Source organism: Ovis aries, chromosome 21, assembly GCF_016772045.2.
Source record: "Ovis aries strain OAR_USU_Benz2616 breed Rambouillet chromosome 21, ARS-UI_Ramb_v3.0, whole genome shotgun sequence".
Taxonomy (NCBI): Eukaryota; Metazoa; Chordata; class Mammalia; order Artiodactyla; family Bovidae; genus Ovis; species Ovis aries.
In genome coordinates this window covers 38,334,456-38,352,026 of record NC_056074.1, presented here as the reverse complement: position 1 = coordinate 38,352,026, position 17,571 = coordinate 38,334,456, and the positions used below count along the sequence as shown (strand labels likewise).

At 48.5% G+C, this 17,571-nt stretch overlaps 1 protein-coding gene across 8 annotated transcripts; it reads right to left on the bottom strand.

Annotated features, from left to right (window-relative positions):
- Positions 1-919: 919 nt before the first annotated feature.
- On the bottom strand, positions 920-17,571 carry LGALS12 (galectin 12). Of its 8 annotated transcripts, none has more exons than XR_009597836.1 (10): positions 15,544-17,571; positions 15,234-15,447; positions 14,110-14,229; positions 13,145-13,183; positions 12,527-12,553; positions 11,997-12,067; positions 11,825-11,914; positions 9,436-9,586; positions 7,974-8,948; positions 6,094-6,924 (listed from the first exon to the last, which is right to left on the bottom strand). XR_009597836.1 is itself a non-coding variant. In XM_060404060.1 (10 exons), the coding sequence occupies exons 2-10, from the start codon at positions 15,582-15,584 to the stop codon at positions 8,802-8,804; spliced, it is 900 nt and encodes a 299-aa protein (XP_060260043.1). In that variant the 5' UTR covers positions 15,585-15,632; positions 16,503-17,571; the 3' UTR covers positions 6,094-8,801. The 8 variants fall into 8 exon arrangements, 7 of the variants coding, with proteins under 7 accessions (XP_060260042.1, XP_060260044.1, XP_060260043.1 ...); XM_060404060.1 differs by having other exon boundaries at positions 6,094-8,948; positions 15,544-15,632; positions 16,503-17,571; XM_060404057.1 differs by having other exon boundaries at positions 6,094-8,948; positions 15,544-16,622; positions 17,288-17,571.

Sequence of the window (17,571 nt, the reverse complement as noted above, 5' to 3'; positions counted from 1 at the left end):
TGTGGGTTTTTTGCATTGATATATATTTTCATTTCACTTGGGTAAATTAGGAGTGGGATTGCTGGTCATATGGTAAGAGTATATTTAAGCTAATAATAAACTGCCAAGCCACCAACCAGTCCCTGAAATAAGTCTGTATTTTGTGGACTTGTTCTTAAGGTTCTCACTACTCACCCTCTTGCTCCTGCTTCCATTGCTGTTCCTTCTTTCTCCTCCGTCTCACCATCACACATGCACACTCGGCCCACCCACTCCTCCCACCCCACCCCAGGCCCCCTCATAAACTTAACATAACATACACCAACCCTACAATCCAGAAATTTCACCTGTAGATGTTCACCTATTCACCTAAGTAAACAAACAATGTCTTTAGGTGAAGGAAAACCAAGAAAATTCATTACCAGCATCTGCTCTATAACAATTGCTAAAGGAAATTCTTCAGAAAAAAAGAAATGATACTAAAAGGAAATCTGGAACAACAGGAAGGAAGGAAGAACAACAGAAATTAAATATAATAGACCAGCGGTTTTCAGCTGGGGAAATTTAAAACCCCACCCCCTACCACCCTGGACATTTGGCGGTATAACTGTATTGTGTCCAACTTTTTGTGACCCCATGGACTGAAGCATGCCAGGCTCCTCTGTCCTCAGTATCTCCCAGAGTTTGCTCAAATTCATGTACATTAAGTTGGTAATGCTATCTAACCATGAGAAACAGTATCATATCTAAAGCACTTTAATATGCACCAAAAAACAGAACTCCAAAATAAAGAAAGCAAAACCAGATAGAACTGAAAGTAAAAACAGACAAACATGTAATTATAGCTGAAGACTTTAACATTCCTCTCTGAAAACCTGACAGGACCTGTAGATGGAAAACCAGCAAGAATACAGAAAAGCTGAACAATACCATCAACAAATTGGATCTAACTGACATTTATTGAACAATTAACATCAGAGTACACATTCAAGTGCCCACAGGCACTTGAAATTTATATTCTGGATCATGAGAAAATCTTGAAAATTTTAAAATAATTGAAATTATACAAAGTGTGTTCCTGACCATGATGGAGTTAAACTATAACTCAATAACAGAAAGATATCAGAATGATTGACAACACTGGGAATTAAATAACACACTTTTAAATAATCCACCCATGAAAGAGGAAGTCTCAATGGACATTAGCAAATATTTTACTTTTTTTCTGAGTTTTATTTTTTAATATAAATTTATTTATTTTAATTGGAGGCTAATTACTTCACAATATTGTATTGGTTTTGCCATACATCAACATTAATCCACCAAGGGTGTACATGTGTTCCCCGTCCTGGACCCCCCTCCCACCTCCCTCCCCATACCATCCCTCTAGGTCATCCCAGTGCACCAGCCCAAAGCATCCTGTATCCTGCATTGAACCTGGACCGGCAATTCATTTCACATATGATATTATACATGTTTCAATTCCATTCTCTCAAAATATCCCACCCTCCCTCTCTCCCACAGAGTCAATAAGACTGTTCTATACATCTGTGTCTCTTTTGCTGTCTCACATACAGGGTTATTGTTACCATCTTTCTAAATTCCATATATATCCCTTAGTACACTGTATTGGTGTTTTTCTTTCTGGCTTACGTCACTCGGTATAATCGGCTCCAGTTTCATCCACCTCATTACAACTGATTCAAATGTATTCTTTTTAATGGCTGCGTAATACTCCATTATGTATATGTACCACAGCTTTCTTATCCGGTCGTCTGCTGATGGACATCTAGGTTGCTTCCATGTCCTGGCTATTATAAACAGTGCTGCGATGAACACTGGGGTACACGTGTCTCTGTCAATTCTGGTTTCCTCGGTGTGTATGCCCAGCTGTGCGATTGCTGGGTCATAAGGCAGTTCTATTTCCAGTTTTTAAAGGAATCTCCACACTGTTCTCCATAGTGGCTGTACTAGTTTGCATTCCCACCAACAAGGTAAGAGGGTTCCCTTTTCTCCACACCCTCTCCAGCATTTATTTCTTGTAGGCTTTTGGATTGCAGCCATTCTGATTGGCATGAAATGGTACCTCATTGTGGTTTTGATTTGCTTTTCTCTGATAATGAGTGATGTTGAGCATCTTTTCATGTGTTTGTTAGCCATCTGTGTGTCTTCTTTGGAGAAATGTCTATTTAGTTCTTTGGCCCGTTTTTTGATTGGGTTGTTTATTTTCCCGGAATTGAGCTGCAGGAGTTGCCTGTATATTTTTGAGATTAGTTGTTTGCCAGTTGCTTCATTTGCTATTTTGTTCTCCCATTCAGAAGGCTGTCTTTTCACCTTGTTTATAGTTTCCTTTGTGTGCAGAAGCTTTTAATTTTAATTAGGTCCCATTTTTTTTTTTTTGCTTTTATTTCCGATATTATGGAAGGTGGGTCATAGAAGATGCTGCTGTGATTTATGTCGGAGAGTGTTTTGCCTATGTTCTCCTCTAGGAGTTTTATAGTTTCTGGTATTACGTTTAGATCTTTAATCCATTTTGAATTTATTTTTGTGTTTGGTGTTAGAAAGTGTTCTAGTTGCATTCTTTTACAAGTGGTTGACCAGTTTTCCCAGCACCACTTGTTAAAGAGAAAATCTTTTCTCCATTGTATATTCTTGCCTCCTTTGTCAAAGATAAGGTGTCCATAGGTGTGTGGATTTATCTCTGGGCTTTCTATTTTGTTCCACTGGTCTATATTTCTGTCTTGTGCCAGTACCACACTGTCTTGATGACTGTGGCTTTGTAGTAGAGCCTGAAGTCAGGCAGGTTGATGCCTCCAGTTCCATTCTTCTTTCTCAAGATTGCTCTGGCTATTCGAGGTTTTTTTGTATTTGCATACAAATTGTGAAATTATTTGTTCTAGCTCTGTGAAAAATACAGCTGGTAGCTTGATAGGGATTGCATTGAATCTGTAGATTGCTTTGGGTAGTATGCTGATTTTCAGTATATTGATTCTTCCAATCCACGAACATGGTATATTTCTCCATCTATTAGTGTCCTCTTTGATTTCTTTCATCAGTGTTTTATAGTTTTCTATATATAGGTCTTTAGTTTCTTTAGGTAGATATATTCCTAAGTATTTTATCCTTTTCGTTGCAATGGTGAATGGAATTTTTTCCTTAATTTCTCTTTCTATTTTCTCATTATTAGTGTATAGGAATGCAAGGGTTTTCTGTGTTGATTTTATATCCTGCAACTTTTCTATATTCATTGATTAGCTCTAGTAATTTTCTGATTGTATCTTTAGGGTTTTCTATGTAAAGGATCATGTCATCTGCAGTGAGAGTTTTACTTCTTCTTTTCCAATTTGGATTCCTTTTATTTCTTTTTCTGCTCCGATTGCTGTGGCCAAAACTTCCAAAACTATGTTGAATAGTAGAGGTGAAAGTGGGCACGCTTGTCTTATTCCTGATTTTAGGGGAAATACTTTCAATTTTTCACCATTGAGGATAATATTTGCTGTGGGTTTGTCATATATAGCTTTTATTATGTTGAGGTATTTTCCTTCTATTTTTGCTTTCTGAAGAGTTTTTTATCCTAAATGGATGTTGAATTTTGTCAAACGCTTTCTCTGAGTCTATTGAGATAATCATATGGCTTTTATTTTTCAATTTGTTAATGTGGTGTATTACATTGATTGATTTCTGGATATTGAAGAATCCTGCATCCCTGGGATAGAGCCCACTGGGTCATGAGGTGTGATCTTTTTAATGTGTTGTTGGATTCTGATTGCTAGAATTTTGTTAAGGATTTTTGCATCTATGTTCATCAGTGATATTGGCCTGTAGTTTTCTTTTTCTGTGGCATCTTTGTTAGGTTTTGGTATTAGAGTCATGGTGGCCTCATGAGATGAGTTTGGAAGTTTACCTTCCTCTGCAATTTTCTGGAGGAGTTTGATTAGGATAGGTGTTAGCTCTTCTCTAAATTTTTGGTAGAATTCATCTGTGAAGCTGTCTGGACCTGGGCTCTTGTTTGCTGGGAGATTTCTGATTACAGTTTCAATTTCCATGCTTGTGATGGGTCTGTTAAGATATTCTATTTCTTTCTGGTTCAGTTTTGGAAAGTTGTACTTTTCTAAGAATTTGTCCATTTCTTCCACATTGTACATTTTATTGGCATATAGTTGCTGATAGTAGTGTCTTATGATCCTTTGTATTTCTGTGTTGTCTGTTTTTGTCTCTCTGTTTTCATTTCTAATTTTATTGATTTGATTTTTCTCCCTTTGTTTCTTGATGAGTCTGTTTGCTGGTCTCTTCAGTGTCTAATTTCTGCCTTGGCACAAGGGGGTGGTGGTGGACACTCTTTTAGGCTCACTTGTTCAGTTGTGCTGTGGGGAGGGAGGGAGGCTGCAAACAAATAACTCTGGCATGTGCTCACAGTGTCTCATCCACACTGGGTTTGCCCTGGCTCACGGCGTGTGTGCTTTCCCTGTCTACACTGCTTAGGCTCTAGGCTGCTCTGCCAGGAACTGTCTGAGGCCGGCCCTGAGTTGTATCCACTTCCCCGGTCTAAGCCGCTCAGGTTCAGGTACTCGGGTAGTCCTCAGACATGCAGACTTGGTTGGGCCTGTGTTTTGTGCCCTTCCCAGGTCCGAGCAGCTCAGGTGACCAGGTGTTTGGCGAGCACGGTTGCTGCAACTTATTGCCTCCCACGTCTCTGTCGCTCGCTTTTCTGGGTGTACAACTGGTGCACCTTCTCAGGCGGATGTTGACCGTCCAGAATCCCAAGAGGTCTTGGTTCGCAACGAAGCCTGCTTGCAGTTTGGTAGATAATGCCTCTCTGGGGCCGCGATTGCCCCCTTCCGGCTCTGGCTGCCCTCGCCTGCCTGTCACCAGAGGGGGATGGGCCGATCTGCAGCTGGGTTGCTCTGCTCAGTCCTTTGTTCTGTGAGTGGGCCTGGCAGTGTCTTAGGTTAGGGCTTTTCACGTGGTAGTTAGCCCACAGTCTGGTTTGCTATCCCAAGTTAGTTCCCTCAGATTGCCTCGGGGCATTCAGGCCCGGTCCTTACTCTAAGCAATGCAGCCCATGCCTCCCTGCCGAGCCCGCTTGCTAGTGGCGAATGCAGGTGTCTGTGCTGCTTCTCCGCTGGGGGAGTTACTGTTGGGCATGTAATCTGTGGGTTTTAATTATTTATTTTTCCTCCCAGTTATGTTGCCCTCTGTGGTTCCAAGGCTCACCAGAGACTCGGCAGTGAGGGTGTTTCCTGGTGTTTGGAAACTTCTCTCTTTCTAAGACTCCCTTCCTGGGATGGAGCTCCTTCCCTACCTCTTTTGTCTCTCTTTTTATCTTTTATATTTTTCCCTACCTCCTTTCAAAGACAATGGGCTGCTTTTCTGGGTGCCTGATGTCCTCTGCTGGCATCCAGAAGTCGTTTTGTGGAATTAACTCAGCATTCAAATGTTCTTTTGATGAATTTGTGGGGGAGAAAGTGGTCTCCCCATCACATTCCTCTGCCATCTTAGGACCACCCCAGCAAATATTCTAAAGTGAACAAAAATGCAAACACAAAATATCAAAATTTGTGCGGTATGGGTAAAGTGCTGAGAAAAAATGTATTATCTTAAATGCTTATACTAGAAAAGAAGAAAAGTTTAAGTACTCTGAGCTTTCAACTGAAGAAATAGAAAAAAAGAGCAAAATAAACCAAAGCAAGTAGAAAGAAGGAAATAAAGAAGATAAAGGGAGAAATCTATAAAGTTGGAAACAGAAAATAGTAGAGAAAATCAATAGGGTCAAAGCTATTTTTCTGAAAATACCAATTAAATTGGTAAAGCTCTAGTGAGATGGACAAAGGAAAAAAGGGGAAAAGATTCAAATGACCAATATCAGAAATGAAAGAAGGGTTTTCACTAAAGACCCCACAGACATTGAAGAGATAAGAAAATCATATGATGCACTCTGTGTATGCATTACATTTGATGACCAAGATTGAATGTAGATTGGTACAGCCGCTATGGGGAACAGTGTGAAGATGCCTTACCAAATTAGGAATAAAATTACCATATGAGCCAACAACCCCACTACTGGGCATATGCTCTGAGAAAACCACAATTCAAAAAGACACATGCACCCCAGTGTTCACTGCAGCACCATTTATAATAGCCAAACATGGAAGCAACCTCGATATACCTTGGTAGATGAATGGATAAAGAAGATAGGGTACATAGGCATAATGGAATATTACTCAGCCATGAGAAGGAACGAATTTGAGTCAGTTGTAGTGAGGTGGATGAACCTAGAACCTGTTATACAGAGTAAAGTAGTCAGAAAGAGCAAATCAAATACTGCATAGTCATGCATCTATATGGAATCTAGATTACATGGACCAATTTCTTGAAAAGCAAACTAACAAAACCAACCCAATATAAAATACACAGTCTATTCCTGTGTCCTATTAAAGGAATTGAATTTTTAATTAGAAAATCTTCCAAATGGAAATATCCAGGTCTAGATAGCTTCCCCAGCAAATTTCATGAACAGTTTAAAGAAACAGTCTTAATTTTTACAAAATTCCAGAAAATAAAGAAGGGGACAGCACTTCTGAGAGGATACACAGATGGAAAATTAGCTCATGAAAAGATGCTCAATATCTTTAGCTGCTGCTGCTGCTGCTGCTGCTGCTGCTGCTGCTGCTGCTAAGTCATGTCAGTCGTGTCCGACTCTGTGCGAACCCATAGACGGCAGCCCACCAGGCCCCCTCCGTCCCTGGGATTCTCCAGGCAAAAACACTGGAGTGGGCTGCCATTTCTTTCTCCAACGCATGAAAGTGAAAAGTGAAAGTGAAGTCGCTCAGTCATGTCCAACCCTCAGTGACCCCATGGACTATAGACTTCCAGGCTCCTCTGTCCTTGGGGTTGTCCAGGCAAGAGTACTGGAGTGGGGTGCCATTCCCTTCTTTGCTTTAGCTGCTAGGGAAATACAAATTAAAGCCGCAATGAGATACCTCTACATATCAAGCATGGCTAACATATAAAATCCCGAAAATAACAAGTATTGATGAGCATGCAGAACAACTGGAAATTTCATAGACTGCTGGTGGAAATGTGAAATTCCCAAAGCTACTCTGAAATAACTCTGGAAAATAGTTTGATAGTTTCTTATCAGATTAAACATGCATTTACCACATAATCCATCAAGCCCACTGGTAAGTATTAAACCAAGAGAAATGAAAAGTTACATTCATACAAAGACTTGTATGCAAATGTTTTTAGCAGCTTTATTCATAATTGTCAAAAACTGAAAACCACTCAAATGTTCTTCAGTGGGTCAACAGATATATGGCGGTACAATAGAATCATACTGAGTGTTAATAATAAATAGAAATGGCTCAGTGTTACCACACAGCAACTTAGATCAGTACCCAAGGTACTGCTAATTGAAACAAACCAGTTTCAAAGGGTCGCATCCTACCCAATTCCATTCATAGGACATTCTCAAAATGCAAACTACAGTAATGGAGAGCAGATCAGTGAGTTGCTGGGGGTTAAGGGAGGGGATCAGAGAAGGAAATGGCACACCACTCCAGTACTCTTGCCTGGAAAATCCCATGGACGGAGGAGCCTGGTAGGCTGTAGTCCATGGGGTCGCTAAGAGTTGGACACGACTGAACAACTTCACTTTCACTTTTCATTTTCATGCATTGGAGAAGGAAGTGGCAACCCACTCCAGTGTTCTTGCCTGGAGAATCCCAGGGATGGGGGAGCCTGGTGGGCTGCCGTCTATGGGGTCGCACAGAGTCGGACACGACTGAAGCGACTTAGCAGCAGCAGCACCAGCAAGGAGGGGGTGGAGAAGGTATGATTACACAGAAGCAACACCAAGGAATTTTTTGGAATGATGGGAGTTATATATCCTGATTGTATTGGTGGTCATCAGGAAAGTCAATGTTACACATTAATTAAAAAATAAAATAAAAAGTATGGATAAACACTAGAAGTATATAAAATGGAATTCATACCTTCCAAATTAGCTTAAGAAAAAATGGGAGGGTGATAAAAGAGACTTTATCAATCCAACAGTAAGTATGAAAGCTGAAAATATAAGGACAAAATAGCAATAGTAAGTAGAACACACAAAATAAGATCATACAAATAATATCAAATATACCAGGAATCATAGTTGTGGACCTGTGACCAGGCACATGGTTATCTCACAGAACACTTCCGGCCTCCCTTGTAGACAGTGTGGCCGTGTAACTGAGTATTTGCCAATGAGACGTGAGAGCAAATAGCGTGTGCCAATCCCAGGCCTGGGCTTATGACATCAGGGGGCCCTTTTCCATGCTCTCTATTTGCCTTCTCAGCGGTTGAAATCTAGATTCAGTGGTGACCATGCTTCAGCCACGCAGGTGATGCTGATGCTCTGGGGTTGGTGGGATGACCCAGAAGGTCCACAGGGAGCAGACTTACCCACTGACCTGAACCATTTTCTGTTTATGTGAGAAGGAAATAAATATCTCAATTTTTAAAGCTGCTGTACTTTGGGGTACCCTTGTTAGGCTTCATTTGGAGTATCTACCTCCTTTTAGAGGCCCCTGAATGACGGCAGAGCCAAATCCCAGGCTCTCAGAAGAGGGAGCTGCAGAGTTTCCGGAGCCTTCACATTCTTGTGCCCACCTTCTGCTGTGGGGCCCAAAGCATCTGCAGACTCAGGCTCCTGGTTTCGCAGGTGAGCCAGGCCTGACATCGTGGGGACACTTTTAACAAGGGGAGGAGAGTGGGGTCAGCTGGTGGGGCCCTCGGTATAGGCAGGTCCTCTTCTCTGGCTGGACCCTCTGGCTCCCTCCTCAGTAGTGGACACAGTAGAGCTGGACGCTGCCACTGATTCGCAGCTCCCGTAGCTGCTCCAGGACCTGCTGGCCCAGGCTGGTGGCCCCCACGCCCTGCCCGTTGAGCGCCAGCTTCAGGCCTCCCTCCTGGCACAGGAGCAGCACCTGGTGCAGAAGGGCATGGGGTGCTGCAGGCTTCCAGACCCTCCCTTGCCTGCCTGATGCCCCACCCAGTGGCTTCTCCTTCCATCAAAGGACACAAGGAATGGACCCACGGGGCACCCAGTAGAGAAAAAGACGGGATGACGGAGGGGCCCAGGTTGTCATCAGCCCTTCCACAAGGATCTGCCCAGGACTTGGCCTCCGTTTCACCATCTGTAACAGGGGTTGCTGCCCCTGGAGAAGCGGTCTCAACCTCAGCTGCATTGGAGCCATTAGCAGGGCTTTTAAATAATGCTGAGACCAGGGCCCACTTTGATTAATTACATTAGTATTTCAGGGTGTGAGATTAGCCCCACTGATTTCCTGTCTTCTAGTGGCTCTGGCTCCACAAACTGCACCCCCACTTCCTGGACGTACCCCCACTCTCCTGGATGGGAGTGCAGCTCTGCGCTCCACCCCAGAGGGACCAGGGATCTGGGCTCTGACCCACCTCGAAGAATCGCTGGGGGTAGAAGAGGAAAGGGGCCAAGATCAGCTTCTTCCGGCCCCAGCGGGAGACCCAGGCCAGAGTTCTGTCTGCAAAGGACGCCCTGAGCATCACTGGAACATGGGCAGCCTCGTCTCGCAGACTGAGCGTGAAGCTGTGGGAAGGGGTCGGAGAAGGTGTTTGTGGGCTTGCTAAGTAAACACCAGGTGCTGTGCTAAGCAGAGAGGGCGATGGTACCCCACTCCAGTACTCTTGCCTGGACAACCCCATGGATGGAGGAGCCTGATAGGCTGCAGTCGATGGGGTTGCTAAGAATCGGACACAACTGAGTGACTTCACTTTCACTTTTCACTTTCATGCATTGGAGAAGGAAATGGCAACCCGCTCCAGTGTTCTTGCCTGGAGAATCCCAGGGATGGGGGAGCCTGGTGGGCTGCTGTCTATGGGGTCGCACAGAGTTGAACATGACTGACGCGACTTAGCAGCAGCAGCAGCTGTGCTAAGCCTTGAGGTCAGTGGCCCAGGGCTGACCTAACCTAAAGAAATGTTCTGGCTGGTCCCCAGTATTGTTCAACTTTAAAGTGTTACCATTTTCTAAAACTGAGAAGGTGTTCGAAACTTTTGGCTTCTTTTTTAAAAAAAATTCAGAAGATCTGGCATCAGAAGATCTATAGAAATATTCTTTCCACTTCACTACATTCCCAACCTGGTGCCTCACTGTTTACATGACCTGCCTGGCCTCTGAGGACATGTGAATTCATGGCCCTTGAGAGAGAGCAGTAAAATGATCTGTGTGTCAACTACTAATAACCATGTGACTCTGAGCTAAGATCTGGCTTCCTGTCTCCAAGTTTGGGAAGGAGCGGGGGTTCTTTTGTTCACTGGAAACTTTTTCATCTTCCCTGTTCAGGTGGGATTATCTTTCTCCTTTTTTTCCAATGGGGGAACTCAGGGCTCAGAGGGGGTGGAGTGGCTTGCCTAAGACCGCAGTTTATAAAAGGCAAAACCAGGAATCCAACCCAGTCAGGCCTGGTTTTTGAGGCCCATGCTGCTGAGTGCTGTGCTGCAAGCCTGCCTAGAATTCACAGACCTGATCATGAGCGTGCAGGGCAAGGGTTTAATCAGGTCAGTGACTTAAAAAAGAAGAACAAAACCGAAGGGGATAGGCCAGGGAAAATACTTGGCATTTTCCTTACTCCCCTGCTCCTCCACCACATTTGTGGACCACTTGCTATATGCCTGGCATAATCCCTAAAGCTGGACTGTTTTTACCCCCTTTTACAGACAAGGAAACTAAGGCACAGAAAGGAAAGGTCACTGCTGTGAAGCTGCTCAGATTTGAAGTGTCCTCAACAGAAGTCAAGGGCTTCCCAGGTGGCGCTAGTTGTAAAGAACCCACCTACCAATGCAGGAGACATAAGAGATTTGAGTTTGATTCCTGGGTCGGGAAGATCCCCTGGAGAAAGAAATGATGACCCACTCCAGTATTATTGCCTGGAGAATTCCATGGACAGAGAAGTCTGGCAGGCTACAGTCCGTAGGGTTGCCCAGAATCGGACACTACTGAAGCGACTTAGCACGCACGCATGCAACAGAAGTGAAACCCAGGAAATCGGGTCCAGAAACATCATGAGATCCAGTGCAGTTCCAGAAAGAAGGAAAGAAGGAGAGAAGGAAGGATGATGAGGAAGAAGGAAAGAAAAGAAAGATACTTGTCTTACTGGAGCCTGCATATTTGAGGAATGAAGTAGTAGCGCCCCCTGTAGGAGAAGTCAGGCAGCATCCATTTGACTAGAGTTCCTCTAAGTCCTCACCTCCCAGCGCAGGGCCTCCTTTCTGGGCTCCCCTGGCGGTGTTTCCTAAACCAGGGCACTGTGGGAGATCAGGTCCTCTCATCTGTTTGCGACTTCTAGAGTTGTACACTTTTATTCTCTAGTTTTTATTTTTTTGGCTGAGAGGCATTGAGGGAATCTTAGTTTCCTGACCAGAGAGCAAACCTATGCCCCTTCACTGCAAGCGCAGAGTCCTAACCACTGGGCTGCCATGGAAATCCCAGCCTGTGTCTTTAAAGGAACTTTCCCGAGGCTGCATGTGGGACCTGTGGTGAGAGGCTGGCTGGCCTGACCACACGTCCAGGCAGGGAAGACACTCCCAGAATTGGAGCTGCTGGTGCCACAAAGCCACCTGAGCCCTGGAACCAATCCCAGGTCAGACTTCCACAGGCTCTGTGACCTTGGGCAACTTACTTCTGCTCTCTGCTCCTCTGTCTCCTCACCGGGAAGGTGGGGACTAAGCAGTAGTGCTGGAGATCGAAGAGGTGATGCTTCTGAAGCTCGTGCCTGGCACAGATGCATCCTGTCCCCCACTCCCACCCCCAATTCTGCATACTTACTCCTTTGGCTCCGGTAAGACCAGTCCCCGCACTATGATGACCTGTCCAGGCCAGAGACCCTGGGGAAGGGCATGCGAGCAGGGCACCTCCTGAAGGAACACAGGAGATGACTGAGAGGCGAGGGCTGGGGGGGGGGGGATCTCACAGAAAGGGTTGGGGAGGGCTACTGCCCCGAGGAGCTGCTTCCTGGGCTGTCCTTAGGGGCCAGGGAGCACTGAGGCAGGTAAATCTCTGCCTCTGCGCCTGCAGCCAGGAGGAAACAGCTCTGCTCAGTTACTATACACCTACTGCAGGCCGGCCTCCTGTACTCTGCTCTCCCTGGCCTCCCCATCTCTTCGCCTGCCCCCTGTGCTATGAGCCCCTAATGCTGTGCTCCAAATGGGAATGGCTCATTCCTTGGTCTGCCTCCCCACCAGCCTGTAAACGGCTGGAGAGGTGCAGCTGATACGTACCTCCACCCTACAGCCCGGTGCTGGGCCTAGCAGGGATGACTATCAGAAAATCGTGTGCTGAATAAGTGGAGAATAGGCAAAATGAACCTGGAGCTTCAGCCTGAAGTTGCCGGTTCACCCACAACTTGCAATTCAAGGGGAAATCCTGGTGCTGGGGGCCATTTCCCGCCAGGTGGGGGCGCCCTCCCAGCCCTGATAGAGCAGGTGAGGGACTGTCCCTCCACCAGACGCAGGAGCAGAGGTCACTCACCAGCTCCGGGCTCCTCAGCAGGAAGGGCTGTCAAGGAAAGAAAGAGGGGACATGGAGGCCACGTGGTGCTCGCTCAAGGAAAGGGATCCTTAAAAGTTGGGGATACCGGGGGTTTGCTTCTCTCAGAGATAATACAGGAAAATGACTGGCCCTCCAGTGGGGCCCTCTTGAATTCAGGTGGACACTGGCTCTGGAATAACGGGGAAGAACTGGATGGAGAGTCTGTCATTCACTCACTGTGTGACCCTGGCTGAGTCCCTGGGTCTCATCTCCCTTCTGCCCTGCAGGCCAACCTGCTACCTTGCAGGGTTGCTGGAGCTCCATCTGAGATGGATCTGGTAGAAAGGCTGGGCCCTGCCCCCTCCAGGAAGTCGCCCACCCCATCCGTCCTCCCTAGCTGGCCCTGGCACCAGGGAGAGGCAAATCCAGGCTCCCATGGGCTGAGGCAGGGCCAGCTGTAACCATGGTGACTGTGCAGTGAGGGAGGGGGCAGCTGGGCCTTGTGCACTGTGAGCAGCAGTCCAGCGAGTGGCAGGTCCCGCTGGGGGCAGAGGGCGGGGTACTGGCTCAGCTGGGATGGCTGGGACAGCAAAGGCTAACCCAGCTCCCAAGACTCACGTGTCCAACCGGATACTCGCTGCCACCCTCTGCAAATGGCTGTCGGGAGAGAGAAAAAGCAACAGGCAGGATTCAGGACCGCTGCAAGTCTAGAGCTTTATTGATTTGCCTCCTGCCTGCCCTGCTGTGCCTGGGAAGGAGGGCAGAGGCCGGCTGTGGCCTTGGTAGCTCCTTCTCTCCCCAGAGGCCTTGTCAGGGCTTCTTAAACCTGGCATGTTGATCCAGCTGATTCCTGGGCCCTACCTCTGACTTACTAAATCAGGATCTCTGGTGGTGGGTCCCAGAAATCTGCACTTTTAAATCAGCTCCTCAGCTGGGAATGATACAGCCAGTGCTATGTTTGGGTCCCACAGCTCCAAGACTCCAAGTCATTTGCCTTCTGGCCACTGCTCCACATTGACCAGACTCCACGCCCAGGAGAGCTCAAATGGCAGCTCAGTTGGTAAAGAATCTGCCTGCAATGTAAGGGACCCTGGTTTGATTCCTGGGTCGGGAAGATCCCCTGGAGAAGGGATAGGCTATCCATTCCAGTATTCATGGGCTTCCCTGGTGGCTCAGATGGTAAAGAATCTGCCTGCAATGTGGAAGACCTGGGTTTGATTCCTGAGCTGGGATGATCCCTTGGATAAAGGAACAATTTCCCATTCCAGTATTCTTGCCTGGAGAACTCCATGGACTGAACACCTGGCAGGCTACAGTCCATGGGGTTGCAAACAGTCAGACATAACTGAGCGACTTTCACTTTCACGTCCAAGACAGACTTCTGCCCCAGGCTCTTGGGCCCCTCTTCTGTGGTCACCTCGTCCCTCACCCCCGCCATGTCCAACACCTGGATGGATGCCCCCCACCTTGGCTTTAATTGGTGTCAGGACTTGTCTGGGATGGAAGGGGGTCCCAGGCTTGTCCAGGCATCAGGGGAAGTCAGAGGCTGCTGCCACCCAGGCCTTGGCCCCAGAGGAACTTACGTTGATGTTCAGGAATCCAACAGCCGTCACCGAGATGTCGCCAAATATGCCCAGGGTGTCTACCCGAGACAGCGGGAGCCGGTAGCGGTAGTGGAGGAAGTGCTGTCCATTTACACTCACCTGGAGAGACAGACGAGGCTGAGACCATACTGACGTGGCAGACGTCCACTGAGTCTCTTACTGGAATTTTCCTCTTTTAACTTCAAACCAACTCTAGGAGGCAAGTATGTTTTACAGACAGGTGCCCAAGGCTTGGGGGAACTTAAGTAGCCTCCCCAAGGTTGTGGAACTGGCAGGCAGAGCACGTTCAATGCCCCGCCTGGCCCCTGACACACCACACTGGCCCCCTTTAGCCTCTCAGCTGACCTGCCAGCAGCCGCAGCAGCCCTCCGCCTGCCCCATGCACAGGAGAGGAGACTCAGGGGCTCTGGGACCGCTGTCCCTCCCTGCAGTGCTGGCTGGCACCAGCTCCCTCCGCCCTGGAGAAGTCTGAAGATCCTTCTGGCAGGAGTTTGCATCAGCAGTGAAAGCCTTGAGGCCAGGTTTCTCTCTCCCTTCCCTCCCCACTCTTCTGTGTGAGGGGGAGAATGACAGTTCCTTCCTCATGGGTGGTTGTGAGGAGTCAGTGAGCTGAGAACAGCGCCCGGCATCTGCAGCGCTCTCTAGATGCCCCCGGTGACAGCGGCAGCACCATGGCGTCTGCTGAATACCGCCATGTGTGCCGGGCCAGGTGAGCCCAGAGCAGCTTGGAACCGGGCTTGGCAGCTCCTTGGTCCTCTGAGTACTGGACTCTGTGCTCCATCCCTCCAAATACCCCTTAACACAGTGACAAGGGGAATGGCTGAAGGAAAGGGAAGCAGAAGGACACGAGTTCTGGACTCCGTGATGTCCCCTCCCGTGCGTGCTAAGTCGCTTCAGTCGTGTCCGACTCTTTGCAACCCTATGGACTGCAGCCCTCCAGGCTCCTATCTATGGAATTCTCCAGGCAAGAATACTGGAGTGGGTTGCCATGTCCTCCAGGGGATTTTCCCGACCCAGGGGTCGTCTCTTGCATCTCCTGCATTGGCAGGCAGGTTCTTTACCACGAACGCCACCTGGGAGCCCTGGTGTCCCCTCCTGCTCACCTTCATCTCCTCATTTCCAAAAAGAAACAGGAGGAGGAAGCTGGCCCCTCTCTGCAGGGCCACGTGGGGCCACCGGGCCTCAACTTGCCAGCGCCCACGGTACAGGGTATTGCAGATGACGTGAGGTTTGGTGGTGTGGAAGCGAGGGTTGAAGTGGATGGCGATATCTGGCCGGGGGTGCAGGCTGCAGCCGCACTGGAAGTCCACCTGGAACCTGGCGGGGCGGTGAGGCTCTCAAAGGGCACCTCTGGTCAGAGTCTCCCAGAGACCCTGAAGGCAGAGAGGAAGCCCCGTGGAGAACTCCCCTTACCTGCGTGCATTTAGAGGGACCGCTCCCTGGAGCATGACCATCTTGCCTGCTCGCAGGCCACCAAAAATTGTTGTGACATAAGGAATTACCTGAACAAAGAAGAAACTCATCCATACCAGGTTGGAGATAGGGCCTAGGGACCCCTGTGTTGAGGGTGGGATGGGGAGGGAAGAAGAACAAGATAACTGTACCACCCCAAACAGAAAAAGTCTTGATGGGAAAAAATAAGTTTTCTCTGAAATGTGCTCTTTCATTTCCTCTCCTTTCTTGGACCTTCACAACACCCAGGCCACACTGCACGGGGGAAGCCAGATTCAGCTCCACTGCCCCCTTGGAACACCAGCCCAGCCCTCCTCTCAGCTCCCAGGGCACAGTAGTGACCGCACTGAGGTTTGCAGTCCCCTGGCTGCCACCCTGGCCTCCAGCAGCCTGGTGTCCAGGCTCCCCGATGACTGCTTATAGGCCAGAGCCTGGGAACTGGGAGGCAGAGGGATGGACACGCTGGGATCTGAGCACAGACCCTGGCATGGATGCCTGATAGTGACGCAGTCTACCTTCTCAGCTCGCCTTTGCCCCTGGTATTCCTAAAAGACGACGCACACTTTTACCGCTTCTGGCCCTTTCTGGGACTGTTTCCTCAGCCCTCCCTCCACCTTGTGAAATCTGACTTGACTTCCCAGGCTTTGATTGCTTCTCCAAGGGTCATCCACTTTGGTGCCTGAATTATCCCTTCCCTCACTGTGCTCTCTGCCGCCATGGCTAGTTAGGCCCTTGGCCGACTGCCTTAGACGGAGCCCTATGGCTGGGAGGCACAAGCCCCTCAAAGCCAAAGTCCTGTCTTTAGCTTCTACAGGCTCAGTGCCTAGCCTGGCACAGAGTGGGCTCTAAAGGGGTGTCTGCAGAATAAATGTGAACTTGCCCAGGTACACACTGGGCAGCGTCACAAGATGGGCTCTTACCCAGTGTTCTCCAACTCCCAGCAGCTTTCAGAAGCCCAAACTGCCGAGATGAGCTGAGACCCAGTAGGTCTGCCTTCCAGGTGGGAGCTTGCAGCTTGCAAAGCAAGGGGCCCCTCAAACCTGGGGAGGATCGGGAGGCCCTGGCTATCAGAGCACCCACAGCTTAGCTGGGCTCAGCATGCCAGTCCCTCCCACTTCCCAAGCTCTGGGCTTGGCCTGTAATTAACTGAGCTGAAGCTGTTCTCCTGAGAGGAGAGGACCAAGTAAAGAGAAAGTGATAATTAGTGCTCATTAGTGGGAGGGTGGGTCTCCTGGGAGCTTATTCTTCTATAATGCACTGTCAGGCTTCAGGAAATCTGCAGGGCACTGGGCCAAAGGAGGAGTCCAGGAAACCTGATTGGGAGGTTCTGACCCGACTCCCAGGCTAGAGATGAGACTGCCCTTCCTAAGTGATCAGGGTCCCCCAGCGAAACTACAACCCTCCCTCCCCTGCCCCACCACCAAGGCCCTCTTAGCCACCCACTGTGGAATAGGAGACAGCACTGTCTTCAGGCTCTACTGCTTTTAAAACGCAATCTCCCCACGAGCTCATTGACAAGCAAGGGGAAATGAGCTGGCAGTCACTCTAAGCTCAGGAGGGCCTTCCAAGAGCCATGGGCAGTGGCTGGGGAAACAGGGTCCATGACTCAGGGCCTCTCCAGCCCCCTGCCAACCTGGGAGACCGGGCCCAGCTGGAAAGGGGAGCCCTGAGACCCAGGAGGTTCCAGACCTGAGCGGCTGCTCACCGGGTGGAAGACTGGAGGCTGCAGGATGAAAGTGTCAGGAAGCGGGTCCAGTTTCTCTCCAGGTGACATGAGGGTGGGGTGGGGCGCCTGGGGCAGTTCTCCCCGCTGTCAGTCTCACCTGCACCGGGCAGGGTCCGCTGTCTACCCCCAGTGCCCCACCCCAGCTCCAGCCCCACCGACTGGATTGGGTGTCAGCAGACGTCCAGGTCGAGGGGTGCGAAGCGTGCAGTAACTAACCTCAGGGTCTGAAGCACGCAGCCTGTTGCAGAGGGAGGCCAAAAGCT